The sequence below is a fragment of the Pelobates fuscus genome, chromosome 3 (genome assembly GCF_036172605.1).
Source record: "Pelobates fuscus isolate aPelFus1 chromosome 3, aPelFus1.pri, whole genome shotgun sequence".
Taxonomy (NCBI): Eukaryota; Metazoa; Chordata; class Amphibia; order Anura; family Pelobatidae; genus Pelobates; species Pelobates fuscus.
The window spans coordinates 360,034,175-360,053,271 of NC_086319.1; the positions used below are offsets into that span (position 1 = coordinate 360,034,175).

Here is a 19,097-nt window from a genome sequence, read left to right on the forward strand (position 1 = left end):
GTACTGAAAGAGTCGTAGCATAGCCTTGAAGCTTGTTTATGCATTATTGTTATTGTAATTCGTCTGGGACAAAATGGCGTAAACATATTATGCACTGAAGGTAGGTAAGAGGTTATTGCTTAAAGAAACAGTTATGAAAAACAATATGTTCCATTTCGAACACCTTGCCAGTTTGCAATATCTCTTAAAGACAAAGTACACAGTTTAAGAAATACATTTCATTCTAAAACTTGTGATATTTGCATTTGACCATAGCACATCCACTCCACATTCAGCGGTGTGCTCTATTTTCCAGCCCTGGTATTGTTCTATGAGATCAGGGCAGCTGCAACTAGTCACGGATTAGTCAGGGCCGGTGCAAGGATTTTGAGGTATACAGGCGATTATGAATTTGGTGCCCTCCCACCCCACAAAAAAAAGCATCTTCACTTGTGTGCCTCTTAATCCACCTTTTCTTTCTTATCCCCCTATAGTGTGTCCCAGTGGTTCTCAAACTTTTTCGGTTCAAGGTGCCTTTAATATTTTAATATTTTCCCAAGGCGTTTCAAGTCAAAATAAATTCTAGGCTGTATATATGTACAGCGCAGCTGCATATACTGGGCCCCTGTTCGGTAGAAATGCTCGCCGTTCAAGCGCAGATCAAGAATCTAATTTTGGGGCACTGGTAGATTATTTAAAGAAAAAAAACAGGCACAACAGAGAAATTTGCCTTCTAACTGATACCGGCAAGGTGATTTATATGTTATAGCCCTATTCAGGGTATGTAGGGGTTTATAAAACACCCCTTCATGTCTCATTAGAGATGTTTACACTTTGTCTGATACCAGCAAAGTTTATTGTGTGTGTAGAAGCCCTATAAAGGGTTAAATGTGAAAGGGTTTATAAAATACCCCTTCCTGTCTTATTGGAGATTCTTGGCTGATATCAGCAAATCTAATGGCTAGAGTAGGACTCACCTCGTGAGGATTGCCTTGACGTGGCAGGTGAGCTTGTATATTCAAATGGTCATTGGGATAAAACTAAAGAGCCTCCATTTTGTTTAAATGTACATAGGGATTTAGGCCAGAGCGCAGGTAACATTCTCTTTGTTTTTACTACAGTGGCATGTTTAAGGTCAGCAGGGACAATGCCAGAAGAGAGAGAGCAGTTGAATATGCGTGTTAAGGGAGGCACAAGACAGGGCGAGAGAGATCTGATAAGGTGAGATGGGACAGATCTATGTGCGGTTGAGAAAGAGAATGACAAGGTGGGGAGAATTCTCTCCTTAGCTGTTTAATCTTGTCGGTAAAGTAGCATGCAAAGCTATCAGCAATAAGGTGAGTTTGGGGGGTGGCCACAGCAGGGCGAAGAAGAGAGTTAAAGGTGTCAAAGAGATGCCTGGGATTGCGGGAGCATGAACTAATGAGAGAGGAATAAATGTGATAACAACAATTATTATATTTTTATAAACAAATTACAATATAATGTGACATGTCTTAATAAAAAAATTGAAGATCTATAAAAGATAAAGCTGTGTCTATAAATAACTAATTTTATAGCGAAACAGGAGGCTTTATATTTGCTTTCCCCTTCTTTACGGACACCTCCAGCAGTAAAGAAACAGGTAACACTGGTTGTTTCTAGTCCTTTATTTCAAGATATAAAACCCAGAATAAGCCAGCCCCCCCACCCTTCCTATTTATTTGTTGCTGCCTCCTGGTGAGTTCTCAACAGCATAGAGTGTTCTTACTCATTGTATTCTGTTTATTGTGCCCTTTTTGCGTTTTTTCTTTATTATGACTACTGGTAGAGCGTAGTCTTATCCTAATAGTAGGGTCTTCTCCCCAGATTCTGCTGGGCTATAAAGGCTCTGCAATCGCGTCCCTCACTTTCCTGGCTATTTTATGCCATTCCCTTGTGCTCCAATCGCGACCCATTCCTCCCACTCCCATATTGGTGTTTCAGTCCTCCCTCACATGTGCTAGGCTGCGGCCTTTATCTTTTTCTTTATTTTTGTAGTACATGTTTTAAATGACATGAGCATTCAGCAGTATCATATATGGAGAAAAAAAGAACATTCAACAGTAGCAATACAATGATATATTCCTGCACTAAATTTATTATTAATACTACGAGAACAGCACCCTTGACAGCTCAAAGATGAGGGTGACAGGAGAGCACAGAACTGTGCGCAGGTAATGCTCTGTGGGCCTAGGGTTTAGAATAACCCGAGGAGTGGACTCAAGGGGAAGCATGTGGTTATCACGCTTTGGTTGGAAACCTGACAAACATGGATTAATATGCAAGACCTGTGCACATCTAGCTATGGTGGTGTAGTACAGGTTAATAGGTGCCTCAGCAACATGGGTAGTTGGAACATAAGAGGTTAATGGCACAGTTAAAGGAGGCTGTACATAGCCGGTTGTTCTGCGGAAATATATTTACCCCTAACCTATCTTTTTGTTATGTGTATTGCTCAGGACTCCTGCTCACTTGGGCATTATGCTGCCTACCTCTGCTCGATTTCAGCCGGCCCTATCACTGTCCGGCCCCAAAGTTTGCTTTGCAGCGCTTTCTCTCTGCTGGGCCCCAGGCTGTGGCCTGGTTTGTTGGCGAGTGGGTGAGCCCCTCCCTGCTACCTCCTACCCCTGGGGTTAGGTTTCAGGCACTAGCAGTTTCTCCCACTGCTCCTGGGTAAGCCTGAGGTCCAATGCTCCGTTGGGATGAGTGAACTTTATTTCTCTTTAAACTCTATTTTTTCCTCTGCATTACTTACTGTGTTTCTGTGGGTTCCGCAATCCCATACTAAGAAAGACACCTTTCTTGTCAAACCCCTGTGTTGCTAGGGTGACCCCTCTGAGTGTGTTGGGTAAATTATTTAAACACACGCTAGAATAATCCCCCATAATCACATATATCTATAAAACAAAATCAGTCAAAAACTAACATACATTTTCAAGTCAATTATTTTCAAATAAGTTTTATTAAGGTTATAATGTATTTCACAACAAATAATAAAGAATATTTAAACATACTATTCGGGGAAGGAAAGAGAAGGGAAACTTGGAAATAGGAAAGCGGATCAATCCACAGCAATAAACATATGGAATATTGTACAAAACAGTAATTATATACAGGGAGTGCAGAATTATTAGGCAAGTTGTATTTTTGAGGATTAATTTTATTATTGAACAACAACCATGTTCTCAATGAACCCAAAAAACTCATTAATATCAAAGCTGAATATTTTTGGAAGTAGTTTTTAGTTTGTTTTTAGTTATAGCTATTTTAGGGGGATATCTGTGTTTGCAGGTGACCATTACTGTGCATAATTATTAGGCAACTTAAAAAAAAACAAATATATACCCATTTCAATTATTTATTTTTACCAGTGAAACCAATATAACATCTCAACATTCACAAATATACATTTCTTACATTCAAAAACATAAAAAAAACAAATCAGTGACCAATATAGCCACCTTTCTTTGCAAGGACACTCAAAAGCCTGCCATCCATGGATTCTGTCAGTGTTTTGATCTGTTCACCATCAACATTGCGTGCAGCAGCAACCACAGCCTCCCAGACACTGTTCAGAGAGGTGTACTGTTTTCCCTCCTTGTAAATCTCACATTTGATGATGGACCACAGGTTCTCAATGGGGTTCAGATCAGGTGAACAAGGAGGCCATGTCATTAGATTTTCTTCTTTTATACCCTTTCTTGCCAGCCACGCTGTGGATTACTTGGACGCGTGTGATGCAGCATTGTCCTGCATGGAAATCATGTTTTTCTTGAAGGATGCAGACTTCTTCCTGTACCACTGCTTGAAGAAGGTGTCTTCCAGAAACTGGGAGTTGAGCTTGACTCTATCCTCAACCCGAAAAGGCTCCACAAGCTCATCTTTGATGATACCAGCCCAAACCAGTACTCCACCTCCACCTTGCTGGAGTCTGAGTTGGACTGGAGCTCTCTGCCCTTTACCAATCCATCCATCTGGCCCATCAAGACTCACTCTCATTTCATCAGTCCATAAAACCTTAGAAAAATCAGTCTTGAGATATTTCTTGGCCCAGTCTTGACGTTTCAGCTTGTGTGTCTTGTTCAGTGGTGGTCGTCTTTCAGCCTTTCTTACCTTGGCCATGTCTCTGAGTATTGCACACCTTGTGCTTTTGGGCACTCCAGTGATGTTGCAGCTCTGAAATATGGCCAAACTGGTGGCAAGTGGCATCTTGGCAGCTGCACGCTTGACTTTTCTCAGTTCATGGGCAGTTATTTTGCGCCTTGGTTTCTCCACACGCTTCTTGCGACCCTGTTGACTATTTTGAATGAAACGCTTGATTGTTCGATGATCACGCTTCAGAAGCTTTGCAATTTTAAGAGTGCTGCATCCCTCTGCAAGATATCTCACTATTTTTTACTTTTCTGAGCCTGTCAAGTCCTTCTTTTGACCCATTTTGCCAAAGGAAAGGAAGTTGCCTAATAATTATGCACACCTGATATAGGGTGTTGATGTCATTAGACCACACCCCTTCTCATTACAGAGATGCACATCACCTAATATGCTTAATTGGTAGTAGGCTTTCGAGCCTATACAGCTTGGAGTAAGACAACATGCATAAAGAGGATGATGTGGTCAAAATACTCATTTGCCTAATAATTCTGCACACAGTGTATGTTTGAACTTAACAAAATATATATTCTATAATTTTTAGACAATTCTTGACCCTTAAAGAAACACTGCAGTCCCAACACGACTTGCAATCAGGAAGATATTCTGTGGTGAGGAGAGGTGTAGCTAAAGGGGCAGGACTATGATGCAGAAAACTTCAAAACTAAAGACATTTAACAGGGAAAAAACACAGAATAAATATGAGGCAAAAACCTACCAAGTTGTTTTGGTGCCTGAAGTGATTCTTTAATCAGTCAAGCTTATGCGTGTGTAAATCACTAATAAATAATTGCATTGATCTGTTCATCAAAAGTAATCAATTAGGTTTGTGCGTTTGTAAGTCAGCAATAAATAACACTAGATTTATTTTTAAAAAGGAATATATTGTGTGTGTGCGCGTTAATCTCGGGAAAACAAAACATGAAGATCTACAAGATGTTAGGTTTGTGTATGTTTAAATTACTAAAACTGCAGATCTTTCTATGCTTGTGAGTAATTAACTCCAGATGTGTCTATGCTTGTGAGTGTATAAATCGGTACATACTAAAGTGGAACTGTCACTTCTCTTAAAATTATAGCATTGAATCAAGCTTGTGTTGAACATTTTTTATGTGATGCTTTTTTTTTCCAAGCCTCAAAAATACATATTTATTAGGTATCAGGGCTTATCCTGGGAAGCGACAGTTTCCCTTTGAACTGTAGGTTTATTAATGCTTGTCCGAGTGTAAATAACTCATTACCTGCAGGTTTACCTATGTTTGGCAGTGCGTAAATAACTAACAATAATAACTGCAAATGTATCTGTTTGTTGTTCTATGTAAGCAAAAACCAAAAAGGTTATGGTGGGGAACAAATTGTGATTGAAAACCCCTTCCACCTGAAGTCTGTGGATAGCTAATACAATTTTAAACAAAAATCTGCAGGCCAGTCAAGACTTGCTTTTCCGACAGAAATCACAAGTTTGCAGTGATGTTACTACAGTAAAGGATTCTGGGTGGGCATATGCAAATTAGTTTAACAAAGAATCACATTTTTGCCTCATTCCATTTTAAACATGGATTCCTTTTAATCTGTGTTTGCTGTATACAACAGCTTTAAAACACAATTTAGGAAAAGATGCAAAACCATGGACAGCTGTTTCATTGTTAATGCAAATCACCAGCATGAGGTTGGTTACTGGTTTGCTTATTGAGGCTTGGTAGTGCTTGGGAAGCAAAAACCAAAAAGGTTATGGTGGGGAAAAAATTGTGATTGAAAACCCCTTCCACCTTCATTTACAATTTTGTTGCCCAACATAACAAATTGCATCACCAGCTTAGTCCAGGCACACATTGTATATGAGGAGCTGACATTATTTAATCCCACCTCTTCTCTGAATGATGTCTGTATGTTGACTCTCATGAGCAAAAGAAAGAGCTTTTAAGAAGATTGATGGGGAGCTGAGATGGATGAGCCCATTTCTATATTTAATTTTATTTCTCATTCTTCAGCCATATATAGTTGTTGAATATATAGTTTAAGTAAAGATAATAGAGAAAAAATCAAGAAAAATGACAGTTCCACTTTAACAAATATGAGATTGTTGGAGTTCAGAAACATCACTTTTAGCTACCTTTCCTAAAAGCTGCTTCTCCCTAGAGTGAGAGAGGAAGCTTTGTGCAACAATGAACATTTTTATTTGCACCCAATACTGGCAAACGTTCTCTAATGATTGTGTCACTCATGGGTATAGTTCTCATCATGAATATGATCAAAAAAAATAAAATAAAATAAAAAATGTAATGTAGAAATTAGCTGTAGCAATGTCTGTAGTATACTGACAGACACGGGTAAGAGAGTGGATTTATAAAGGGTTTCACTAGGTCACAGTTTGATGTGCTAGGCCTTTCCATTGACTCATCCTTAAGGTCTTCTCTTCATCCTGATTTGGTGAAAGAGAGATGATGAAATAATTAGTGATACATACAAAATTATGAAGAAAATACCTGCAGGAATTGCCCATCCTTACCGTTTCACATTCTCTGCTCGCTTTCCATGGTAAATCTTTGTCACCACTATGCATGTTCTCCGCTATAAAAAGAGTAAAGTCCATACAAAATATTTAAAGAAATGTGAAAGAGACACTGGTTCAGTCCAATTGTAGGGAAAACAGAATGCCTACAACAGTAGATAGCTTTGTCCTAAAATGTGTGCTTTTTTTCATGTGTGTGCGCTGTTCCTTAGTCTGTATTTTGTATATATTTTGGTCTTTACAGCAGCACCACTACTGAAAAATGCATGTTCTGGGTTTGCCCCCAACTCCCATTTTTCTGTGTATATTTGGAATGCAGACCAGGTTCTTTTAGGGTTCAGCAACCCGCCCTTCCGCTATAGGTGACCCTTTGGAGGTTTCCACATTAGAGCATAAATTTGCCTTGCCATAAACTTGATCACCTCTATGTACTGAAAAAACAAATTAACAAACAAAATTATAAAATACAGGTATGTAACATGGAGTACATGGGCCTTGTGGCTGTAGGGCGTAGTGTGTTTGTGTGTGTGTGTGTGTGTGTGTGTATCTGTATTATTTTAACTTAGAATAGTTCTAAAAATGTTGTGGGATATAAAGTTAGTTTGAAGTGAAGTATACTGGATTAAATTAGTTGTATCTATCAGAATACTAGTCACGGCCAGAGGTGAAGTATAGAAAATGAACAACAACAAAAAATACCATTTTCACAAATACTAAACAATTTACACATGCAACCATTTTTTTTCACAGCAGTACCTCTTAAAGAAATAATTAATTTTACTAATAGAATGATTCCTACATCTTGCGTACTCTGGTCACTCACCTATTTTCTGCTCTGGGAATGATTTTCGGCTCGCTGCAGGTTCAATACGAGAGACAATTTCTGCCAGGTCTGTGAATCCTGGTACAACTTCATCCTACAAGAACAAATCAGAGTGATGGCAGTTTATCCAGTGGTAATGACACACAATAACATATCAATAACACGAGCGATTAAGTGGAAGAAGCAGTAGTGACATTAGACTTACAGAACGCTCTTGATGCTGATAAAATTCAGCAGTGCTTCTATCCTTCAGCATTTTCTCAATGAGATCACCACGGTGCCATTCAGTAAAAATAAGCTTTCCATACTCATAACCCACATCCTGATGAAGAGAAACCATACATTTTAGGGTAAGCTGTTTGGCTTTATTCTAAATTTAATTTCCTGCTTTAGGACAGCAGCATGTTCAACCCAGTCCTTCTCAAACTCTTTCACTATCTCAGCCTCTGCCATCTCTACTGGTAAGCTATATTATGTACCTACAATAATCTGTAAAATGTATTTCTGACATCACCCTTGCATTTTGCTCCCAACACATTAAAACAGAATTAACACTCCCAAAGTAGTGACAGTTCCATGTCCATTCACCCCATTATATGTTATTTAACATTTATTGGAGTGAACAGAACAGCAGAGCTAAGTAAAAACAACTTACCTCTGCTGCTCTTTCGCGCTGCATGCTTGGTCGCCTATCAAACAATTGCATCAGGCATTTACTCTAGCCGCGCTGTCTGCATGCATGCGCTGTACGTATGGTACTGTAAGAGTTAACTCATTTGAATAATTTGTCAGGCTAGCATATAATAATTTGCTAGGCAAGATTATCTATAAACTAAAGAGAATTTGTATAATAATTTTAGCAAGGCCTAAGGCTATAATTGCATTTAGATGTTAGGTTATGCTGAAAGTGAGCAAGTAACAGTTTCTTTTTAAGTATTATTGCATAAGCTAACCCCTTTCTACAGAAAGATAAGTTAATGTGTGTGGCATTCCTTTATATTGTATGTACAGATTGAACTTTTGATCAAAGATTATAAAATAAGACTATAATAATAAATACAATTTATAAATACAACAGCATCCCCATGTTTTGGAATTGCTACATTAGAAAACGGTGGGATACTATTTGAAGGGATAAAACTAAAGAGAATTAATCATCTGAACGCCAGGGAGTGGTTTTGATGTTGGTTAAGATAGGAAAGCAAAATAATGCAAACGTACATGTATCTCCTGGAAGCGGTTGAAATCTGTAGTGTTGAAGCGCTGGACCGGAGGACTCAGATACTCACAGTATCCACTGTGCTTTACTTGTTCCAGCTGACGCACGCATGAGACATAGGACAAGCGAGACTGCAGCTCTGCCATGTCTGGAACCTAAAAGAAAAACAGCAAAAGAAGAAACTGCTAGGAATATGTGGAGACATAACCCCACCGAGATACCATAAAGCTATCAATATGACAGGACTCCGATTCATCCTGTTCAAACTCACGTAGAAACATAGAATGTGATGGCAGATAAGAACCATTCGGCCCATCTAGTTTGCCATATTTTCTAAATACTTTCATTAGGTCCCTGGCCTTATCTTATAGCTAGGATAGCCTTATGCCTATCCCACGCATGCTTAAACTCCTTCACTGAATTAACCTCTACCACTTTAGCTGGAAGTCTATTCCATGCATCCACTACCCTCTCTGTAAAGTAATATTTCCAGGTATTATTTTTAAACCTTTGCCCCTCTAATTTAAGACTATGTCCTCTTGTTGGGGTAGTTTTTCTTCTTTTAAATATAGTCTCCTCCTTTACTGTGTTGATTCCCTTTATGTATTTAAATGTTTCTATCATATCTCCCCTGTCTCGTCTTTCCTCCAAGTTATACATGTTAAGTTCCTTTAACCTTTTCTGGTAAGTTTTATCCTTCAATCCATGAACCAGTTTAGTAGCCCTTCTCCAAAATCATTCCTTAGTATCAATATCCTTCTGGAGATCCTGTCACCAGTACTGCGTACAATACTCCAAGTGAGGTCTCACCAGTGTTCTGTACAATGGCATGAGCACTTCCCACTTTCTACTGCTAATACCTCTCCCTATACAACCAAGCATTCTGGTAGCATTTCCTGCTTCTCTATAACACTCTCTCCCTACCTTTAAGTCATCTGAAATTATTACCCCTAAATCCCTTTCCCAGATGTTGAAGACCTTCTGCAAGATCACTAATACAAATATTAAAGAGAATGGGTCCAAGTACAGATCCCTGAGGTACGCTTTAAATAGATAACTGCATTGTTTTATTACTGTTCTATTATATGGTAAAAACTGTTCTCTGCCAAACCTTGTTTGATGTACACTTTTGTATTATCTATGTACCTCCTCTGTTGCATCCATTGCTGATCTAAATGTGACCTAAATGTAACCTCAATGTTATCTCTGAAAACCTTGAATAAAAGCTGATTATATCAAAACCAGGAAAGATCATCATCTAAGAGGGTATTATAAAAACCCCAAAGTTGCAACCACATATACTATTCAGTAGGGGTCACTGTTCCATTTGGGTAAGTTGAAACTGGTAAATCCCAGTAATATTGAATTCCCCCCTAGGGGTCACTCTTTGTACAGTTGAGTAATGCTTGTTCCTCTGTATTCGATTCAGTAATAAACCAAATGGATAACATATACTTAGAATTAGTATCTGTTAAATACTTAGTGTCTGTTAAATACATGGCCTCTACCTACTCCAATCCCATTCCGTATATATCAAACAACACTAAACCAGATAGCTATAACAGTGTCCTAGTCGTATCTATTTATAAACAACAATCAATCTTAGTGCCTTCTTGATTTCTAGCTCAGCATCTGGTATAGATATATATTGGAAAAATAAATAAACACAATGTAAGTTGAGGACCAAGCCAAAGTTATCCAATGAAAGACGGGAGCCATACTGAGACAAATCATTTAGTTTCTATCCATACCAGGATGGGTGGTTCAGCTATACCCTACAAACATCTAAGTTATAAGCCGCATTCTAGCTTTGCCCTAATTATTTGCTGGCCACTTGTCCAAATAAAATGCTGCCTAGTCAAAGTGTGAGTCTGCCCCGCACCCGACGCGCGTTTCACTCGGTCAGTTCTACCGGGATCATCAGGAGTGACGATTTTGTCTTTATCTTTAGACTGTGTGTTTTTCTCTTATAATTTTTTTATAATGAATAGATTAAAAGTGAAGTTTTAATTACACTACGTTTCATCGATTGCTGGCATTTCGGTTCCGGACTGCTGTTACAGGTCTGATCAGTCTAATATGCTTCAGAATATGTTCTATCCGTAATGGCACAAGTGAGAAAAAACTATTTTTAGACCTGAAGGGCAAGCTACTAAGTTTCTCTAAGCTTTTGTCCATTCTCAAAGTTCTCATATTCCATATTTTTGTCACATAAAATACATATTTTACATTAAAAAAGTTTGTGGTTAATTCCCACATTGATTGCACTTTTATTTTATAACACCCTATCTATGTTACATTTAGCCCACAATTTGATAAAGCAAATATAAATATATATATATAATACATTACTAAACACAAATACACACACTAGGCAAGCCATAAGACTTGCTTTCCCACAGAAATCTTACTTTAACAGTGCTCTCACTGCTGCAAGGGATTCTGGGTAGGCGTATGTAAATGAACTCAACAAAGACCCACATTTTTGTCTCATTCCATTTTCCATGGATTCCTTTGACTCTGTGTTTGCTGTATACAACAGCTTTGAAACACAACTCAGGAAGAGGATCACAGCCAGTGAACCACTCATGGACAGCCGTTTAGTTGTTAATGCAACTCTTCAGCATGAGGTTGGTTACTGGCTTGCTATGGAGGCTTGGCAATCAGCACTCACCTGCACATCACATTATTATATAAGACATACATCTTAACGTTGGCATTAAACCATCTACATAGGTATATTTAAAACATAGGGAAGAACTGAAAATTGAAGATGTATTGTGTGTGTGAAAAAAAAACATCCTAGGATATAACAATATTGGGGTACTTTGGTGGAGTGGTAGGCATCCTGTGATGGTCTATATTTTACATCTAACATAGGTGTTTTAGGTGGCTTATAATAAAATGACCGCACCTTTAAAAGGAAGTGTGTTAATTTCACTAAATGTCACTTTGTATAATTGTTAGAACAGGCTTAGGGTATTCCTCCCCAATAAAGCATGTGAATCTTTTTTTGGGCATTCTCACATTTGTGGCTTAATACTAGCACTTTAGATTTAACAGAGTTACACCTCGGGTAATCTAAATCTCTGTACCTGCAGTGTTTCATACTAAAGCTCTAAACATAAATACTTGAAGCACCATAACCACTTCAAAACACTTAATGAATGGAGTAACCAAATAATGCATGCCAAGGATACATTTAATGTAATAATTTACAGTAATAATAAAAACTTGATAGCTTATATTGTATATACGAAATGTAAGACAGAATGCATTTGTCAAATCCTGCACACAGCTCTTTACACAGAAGACATATGTAAACTTTGTATGCTAAAGGCAGAATACCTTGACTTTTTCACTCCAGGGGTTAAGTCTATTCCACAGCAGCCACCAGCCAGACAAGCTGTCTCCATAGTTCCATGTGTTCCACTCTTTCTGCTGGCCAACATCAATTGCAAGAACAGTGCGGGCTCCAAGGGAATGAGCCACGTCCGCTGAAAATGGTGCAAAACTGGAGTTGTCATAGAGCATTAGGGCAAGGAAAGCAGGATGTAACTGAGAATTATATATAAGAGGAAAATTTCAAAATAAATGCAGGAAAAATATCAATAAAAAATTAAAGTCATCAGCGAAAAACATTGAGAACTCAAGAAAATCAATAAAGGAACATAAAAAGGTAAATTAAAAGGAAAACGCAAGAGATGCATGTTGGAGAAAAGTAAAATGTCAGCACAGGTTTGTGATATATGAGTTAGATTAAGGGAAGGGAACACAATAACATTATGCTTGAAGAAGTCACTGTAAAAAGACTCCTATAACAATTAAAATAAAAGTACGGACCTGGCAGGTTATTCACATAGCAGCCATCCAGGAGCAGGTGGGAATCCTGGGGGTCACAGAGTGGAGGAAGATAAGGGGTATAGGAGGCACTGGCTCGAACATAACGCCATAAACAGCCTGTAGGAGAAGGACTGATTATTATTATTATTATTGCCATTTATATAGCGCCAACAGATTCCGTAGCGCTTTACAATATTATGAGAGGGGATTTAACTATAAATAGGACAATTACAAATAAACTTACAGGAACAATAGGTTGAAGAGGACCCTGCTCAATCGAGCTTACATTCTATAGGAGGTGGGGTGTAAAACACATTAGGACAGGAATTTGCAATCAAATAAGGTGGGCTGCCCTTTAGGAGAGGGCAAGAGACAGGTATGTGAGGTAGGGGTTAGTCTTGGAGGCCATAAGCTTTCCTAAAGAGATGGGTTTTAAGGCACTTCTTAAAAGATGCAAGACTAGGGGAGAGTCTGATGGCGGTAGGCAGGCTATTCCATAGGAAGGGAGCCGCCCGTGAGAAGTCCTGCAAGCGCGAGTTGGCCGTACGGGTGCGGACAACGGACAGGAGGTGGTCACGGGCAGAGCGGAGAGACCGAGAAGGGACATACCTATGGATCTGTGAGGAGATATAAGAGGGGCTAGAGTAGTTCAGTGCTTTATAGGTGTGAGTTAGTACTTTGAATTGACTCCTATAGCATACAGGAAGCCAATGTAAGGACTGGCAGAGGGGTGAGGTGTGATATGTTAACATTGTTACTGGTGTGAAGTACACACAGAGTGGCATGCTATCTCTGTAGAAAACGCATACAGACACCTCTTTCTCGGACAAAACTGGCAGCTAAGTGGGTGTCAGCAGGTCAGTGCTGTTTATCATATTTAACATTTGTATGTACCTTTTCCCTACTAATTTGTATTTGTTCCAATCTATGCTCGCATACCTCTTACCTTCTCTGTGAACTCGCATTGTAGAAGAGCTGATGTCTGTCGTGATGCTGAAATATGGCAGCCACAGATCCTAGAGATGAAAGTTAGGATTAGGTCCGTGAAGTAACCGGTAGAGCCATAGAACAATGGAAGAAGGAATCAGGAAAGTCTGCAGCTAGGACTAAAGAGTGTAACCAAGAATAAGGTTTGGGCTGTGCAAAGCACACCATTATACAAGGATTGCCCGGAAACAGTCCAGTCTGTTTGCGCGACATCAATGTAAACTGGCATCCAAGAAAAGTGGACTGGAATGCGCTTGCGTGAACAATAACGACTTCACTGTACTAGTCAGTGGGGAAGCTAGCCGTTGAATGAGCATGTGTACTGTGTGGCCATCACATTGAAAATGACGAGTAGAACAGCAAATCTGCATCAAACTTTGAGTTAAGCTGGAACATTCTTCCACGGAAACTATTCAGATGATTCAGACAGCTTACGAGGACAATGCAATGAGTGCAGCACAAATGCTTCAAAGATGGTCAGGAATCTGTTGAAAGATTTTCGCCCTGCGATTTCATGCTTTTCCCAAAACTAAAAATCACCTTGAAAGGGAAGAGATTTCAGACCATCGATGAGATTTAGGTAAATATGACGAGACCGCTGATGGCAATTCTCACAATGAATGGAAGAGACTAAGGGAGAACTGATTTCCCAAGGTGCCAACTTTGAAGGGGACTGTGGTGTCATTGTTCTATATACAATGTTTCTTCTATCTTGTATCTTATTCAATAAATGTCTCCATTTTTTTATATTACATGGCTGGATACTTTGTGGAACAGATCTCGTTTACTGACGGGGACTAGTGAATAGAGAGAAATGTGTAATACTTATGATGTATTACAGCAGCCAAAAGGAAAACTGTCATCATTTATATTATTACTGAAAATAAAAGATTACAAGTCTCACTGTGCGTTACTTTGTAGTCAATATATACATTGATAACCAATATTAGTTAATCTCCAGGCTTACCTTTGCATCCATTTATACCATGCTTTAGTCAGAAGTACCACTTATCTTCTAAGACCATGAACAATCGGAAGTTCTAAAACTACACATGTTTGACATTGCTGGCACTTGTCCATTGTTGCACAATAACTCTTCATTACCTGCAGAGTTCTCGACAGGATAAGCCGTGCTTGTGGCCAAAGAGGACTGAAAAAATACACACACACGCACACGCAATACAAAATAATATGCACAAAGATGTAATCTGCAGTCTTTTATCAGGAATTTTATGTTTCAGTAATCATTTCATTCTGTAAAATAATAGTTTTTGCAAGTTAGATGGAAATAGACCACAATTAACTCCCATGTGATACAAAGATTTACAGAATATTTACTTTTAATTGCATCTATTTCTTTGAGGAGATTTTATATATATATATATATATATATATATATATATATATATATATAAAACAATGAATAAAGCAAACAACATTTTAGATATGATCAAACTCATCTGTTTCCTTCACCTGGATTTGTCTCTCCCGAAAGAGTTTGTGCAACATATCATTGAACGTAGAGCCTGTTAAGAATGAGGCGATTGGGTAGGTGAGATCCATAACTGTTTGGGGAAGTGAAGACATCATCTAGTAATGACATAGAATTAGATGTCTAATAAGAATACAAATTATTGGTGACAAAATGAATAGGGAAAGGGGACAGGAAAGACGTCATACAATGTACACGTCAGGAAAGATAAAAATAAAATCATGCCACACCAAATACAATACAAGTCTTTTCCAACCTGTGCCCATTTACTTGTCCGCTCTCTTGTTCGACTGCTATTTCGCTCTTCAGCATATATACCTCCAACCAGTGCCCCAATAGAAGTTCCACCCACCATGTCCACTGGAATACCAGCCTCCTCTAAAGCTTTTAACACACCAACATGCGCAAAGCCTCTGTACAGAGAGTAAAAGAAGATACACCCATATACATATGTAAAACGAACAAGAAAATATATGCCCATATACATATATAGAAATATCGATAATGTAATAAAATTCTGGATGCAAAGACCCACCTGGCTCCACCACCTCCTAAAACCAAAGCAATGGTGTTTCCAGTCAAGGCGCGCGCCAGACGAGAGAAGTCACTGTGACGGTTGGCGTGCTGCTGCAGGATCCTAGTGTATAACTCGTACTGATACAAAGGAAATAAGAGGGCAATGAGGGTGGCAGCACAAGAGCCAGAGGAAAGGAAGAGGAGGACAGTGAAGGCATCAACATACTCTTTAGTGTTACAGAATAGGCAGAAAAAAAAAACAACAAGTAATTTAGTAGTATACAAATGTAAACACATAGAGTAAGAAGTAGAGAGGGCCCATGCAGTCTTAATTCACACACAGACATAAAGTCTCTTATCAAAATATATTTCTTCTATACTGTGATGTTCTGCAATCACTAAATCAGTGCAGTTCACCAAGAGAACTGAGACCCATCCAAGCCTGGCAGATTTATATTTATTTTTTTGTAGTGGTAAAAGCATGAATATGTCAAAATGAATCCTTACAGGGAAAAGATTCTACTGCTCCTATGAATTTTCAACTTTTATTCTTGTCAACACAGATTGAAACATTGAGTAAGCTCACAGTAACCTCTCTATAGAGCTAACTTGCTATGTTCCTGATTATTATGCTGAGTGAAGTTGATGACAGATCTCCTCTGAAGGTGGTCATCAATGCCCTATTACAGAGGCGGCTCTTGACTTTATGAGACCTTAGGCGAAATGCAAACATGAGGCCCCACTAACAAAAAAGTGTCACATATACACATTGATGCACTGTCTACCTGTGTATGTGCCTGAGAGTGTGTCTGACAGAGACTATCCTTGTGTGTGTGAATGTATGTCTCTGTGAGCATGTTTGCGTTTTTGTCTGAGACCCTATGTGTATGGGGTAGCTGCTTGAAGTGTGTTGTGTGTATAGGGGGGGTGATGGTGAGAGGGAGAGACGGGTGATGGTGAGAGGGAGCGGGGGGTGTGATGGTGAGAGGGAGCGGGGGGGTGTGATGGTGAGAGGGAGCGGGGGGGGTGATGGTGAGAGGGAGCGGGGGGGGTGATGGTGAGAGGGAGCGGGGGGTGTGATGGTCAGAGGGAGCGGGGGGGTGATGGTCAGAGGGAGCGGGGGGTGTGATGGTCAGAGGGAGCGGGGGGTGATGGTCAGAGGGAGCGGGGGGGTGATGGTCAGAGGGAGCGGGGGGGTGATGGTCAGAGGGAGCGGGGGGGTGATGGTCAGAGGGAGCGGGGGGGTGATGGTCAGAGGGAGCGGGGGGGTGATGGTCAGAGGGAGCGGGGGGTGATGGTCAGAGGGAGCGAGGGGTGATGGTCAGAGGGAGCGGGGGGTGATGGTAATGTGAGAGGGAGGGGGTGATGGTAATGTGAGAGGGAGGGGGGTGGGGGTAATGTGAGAGTGAGAGGGGGGTAATGTGAGAGTGAGGGGGTAATGTGAGAGTGAGAGGGGGGTAAAGTGAGAGTGAGGGTAATGTGAGAGTGAGGGGGGGTAATGTGAGAGTGAGGGTAATGTGAGAGTGAGAGGGGGTAATGTGAGAGTGAGGGTAATGTGAGAGTGAGGGTAATGTGAGAGTGAGGGTAATATGAGAGTGAGGGTAATATGAGAGTGAGGGTAATGTGAGAGTGGGGGGGGGTAATGTGAGAGTGAGGGGGTAATGTGAGAGTGAGGGTAATGTGAGAGTGAGGGTAATATGAGAGTGAGGGTAATATGAGAGTGAGGGTAATATGAGAGTGAGGGTAATGTGAGAGTGGGGGGGGTAATGTGAGAGTGAGGGGGTAATGTGAGAGTGAGAGGGGTAATGTGAGAGTGAGAGGGGTAATGTGAGAGTGAGAGGGGGTGATGTGAGAAGGAGGGGGTGATGGTGAGTGGGGTGAGGCTGAGGGTGGTGACGGAGGGTTATGCTGAGGGTGGTGAGGGGGTGATGCTGAGGGTGATGAGAGGGTGATGCTTTAGGTGGTGGGGGGGTGATGCTGAGGGTGGTGGGGGGGGGGTGGTGCTGAGGGTGGTGGGGGTGGTGGGGGGTGAGGCTCAGGGTGGTGGGGGGTGAGGCTGAGGGTGGTGGAGGGTGATGGTGAGGCTGAGGGTGGTGGGAGGTGATGGTGAGGGTGGTGGTGGGGGGTGATGGTGAGGCCGAGGGTGGTGGGGGGTGATGGTGAGGCTGAGGGGGTGGGGGTGATGGTGAGGCTGAGGGTGGTGAGGGGTGATGGTGAGGGTGGGGGGGTGAGGCTGAGGGTGGGGGGGTGATGGTGAGGCTGAGGGTGGTGGGGGGTGATGGTGAGGGTGGGGGGTGAGGCTGAGGGTGGTGGGGGTGATGGTGAGGGTGTGGGGTGAGGCTGAGGGTGGTGGGGGGTGATGGTGAGGGTGGTGGGGGTTGAGGGTGAGGGTGGTGGGGGGTGAGGGTGGTGGGGGGTGAGGCTGAGGGTGGTGGGGGGTGAGGCTGAGGGGGGTGATGGTGAGGGTGGGGGGGTGAGGCTGAGGATGGTGGGGGGTGAGGTTGAGGGTGGTGGGGGGTGGGGCTGAGGGTGGTGGGGGTGAGGCTGAGGGTGGTGGAGGGTGAGGCTGAGGGTGGTGGGGGGTGATGGTGAGGATGGTGGGGGGTGAGGCTGAGGGGGGTGGGGGTGATGGTGAGGCTGAGGGGGGTGGGGGGTGATGGTGAGGCTGAGAGTGGTGGGGGTGATGGTGAGGGTGGTGGGGGGTGATGGTGAGGCTGAGGGTGGTGGGGGGTGATGGTGAGGGGGTGATGGTGAGGGTGGTGGGGGTGAGGCTGAGGGGGGTGGGGGGTGATGGTGAGGCTGCGGGTGGTGGGGGGTGATGGTGAGGCTGAGGGTGGTGGGGGGTGATGGTGAGGGTGGGGGGGGTGATGGTGAGGCTGAGGGTGGTGGGAGTGATAGTGAGGGTGGGGGGTGAGGCTAAGGGTGGTGGGGGGTGATGGTGAGGGTGGGGGGGTGAGGCTGTGGGTGGTGGGGGTGAGGCTGAGGGTGGTGGGGGGTGATGGTGAGGGTGGGGGGTGAGGCTGAGGGTGGTGAGGCTGAGGGTGGTGGGGGGTGAGGGTGATGGGGTGAGGGTGAGGGTGGTGGGGGTGAGGGTGGTGGGGGTGAGGGTGGTGGGGGTGAGGCTGAGGGTGGTGGAGGGTGATAGTGAGGGTGGTGGGGGTGATGGTGAGGCTGAGGGTGGTGGGGGTGATGGTGAGGGTGGTGGGGGGTGATGGTGAGGCTGAGGGGGGTGGGGGTGATGGTGAGGCTGAGGGTGGTGGGGGTGAGGCTGAGGGTGGTGGGGGTGAGGCTGAGGGTGGTGGAGGGTGATGGTGAGGGTGGTGGGGGTGATGGTGAGGCTGGTGGGGGTGATGGTGAGGGTGGTGGGGGGGTGATGGTGAGGCTGAGGGTGGTGGAGGGTGATAGTGAGGGTGGTGGGGGTGATGGTGAGGCTGAGGGTGGTGGGGGTGATGGTGAGGGTGGTGGGGGGTGATGGTGAGGCTGAGGGGGGTGGGGGTGATGGTGAGGCTGAGGGTGGTGGGGGTGAGGCTGAGGGTGGTGGGGGTGAGGCTGAGGG

The 19,097-nt window shown here is 42.4% G+C and overlaps 1 protein-coding gene across 1 annotated transcript in view; it reads right to left on the reverse strand.

Moving 5' to 3' along the window:
• Positions 1-6,163: 6,163 nt before the first annotated feature.
• LOC134603366 (patatin-like phospholipase domain-containing protein 6) overlaps positions 6,164-19,097 on the reverse strand; it is a 34,616-nt gene continuing 21,682 nt past the window's right edge. The window contains exons 26-36 of the mRNA XM_063449257.1: positions 15,561-15,679; positions 15,282-15,438; positions 15,007-15,123; positions 13,493-13,562; positions 12,547-12,663; positions 12,052-12,200; positions 8,706-8,858; positions 7,690-7,806; positions 7,485-7,578; positions 6,659-6,720; positions 6,164-6,571 (exon numbers count right to left, since the gene is read on the reverse strand). Of these exons, the coding sequence (XP_063305327.1) occupies positions 6,509-6,571; positions 6,659-6,720; positions 7,485-7,578; positions 7,690-7,806; positions 8,706-8,858; positions 12,052-12,200; positions 12,547-12,663; positions 13,493-13,562; positions 15,007-15,123; positions 15,282-15,438; positions 15,561-15,679 (1,218 nt within the window). The 3' untranslated portion in view covers positions 6,164-6,508. The remainder of the gene's footprint in view (positions 6,572-6,658; positions 6,721-7,484; positions 7,579-7,689; positions 7,807-8,705; positions 8,859-12,051; positions 12,201-12,546; positions 12,664-13,492; positions 13,563-15,006; positions 15,124-15,281; positions 15,439-15,560; positions 15,680-19,097) is intronic.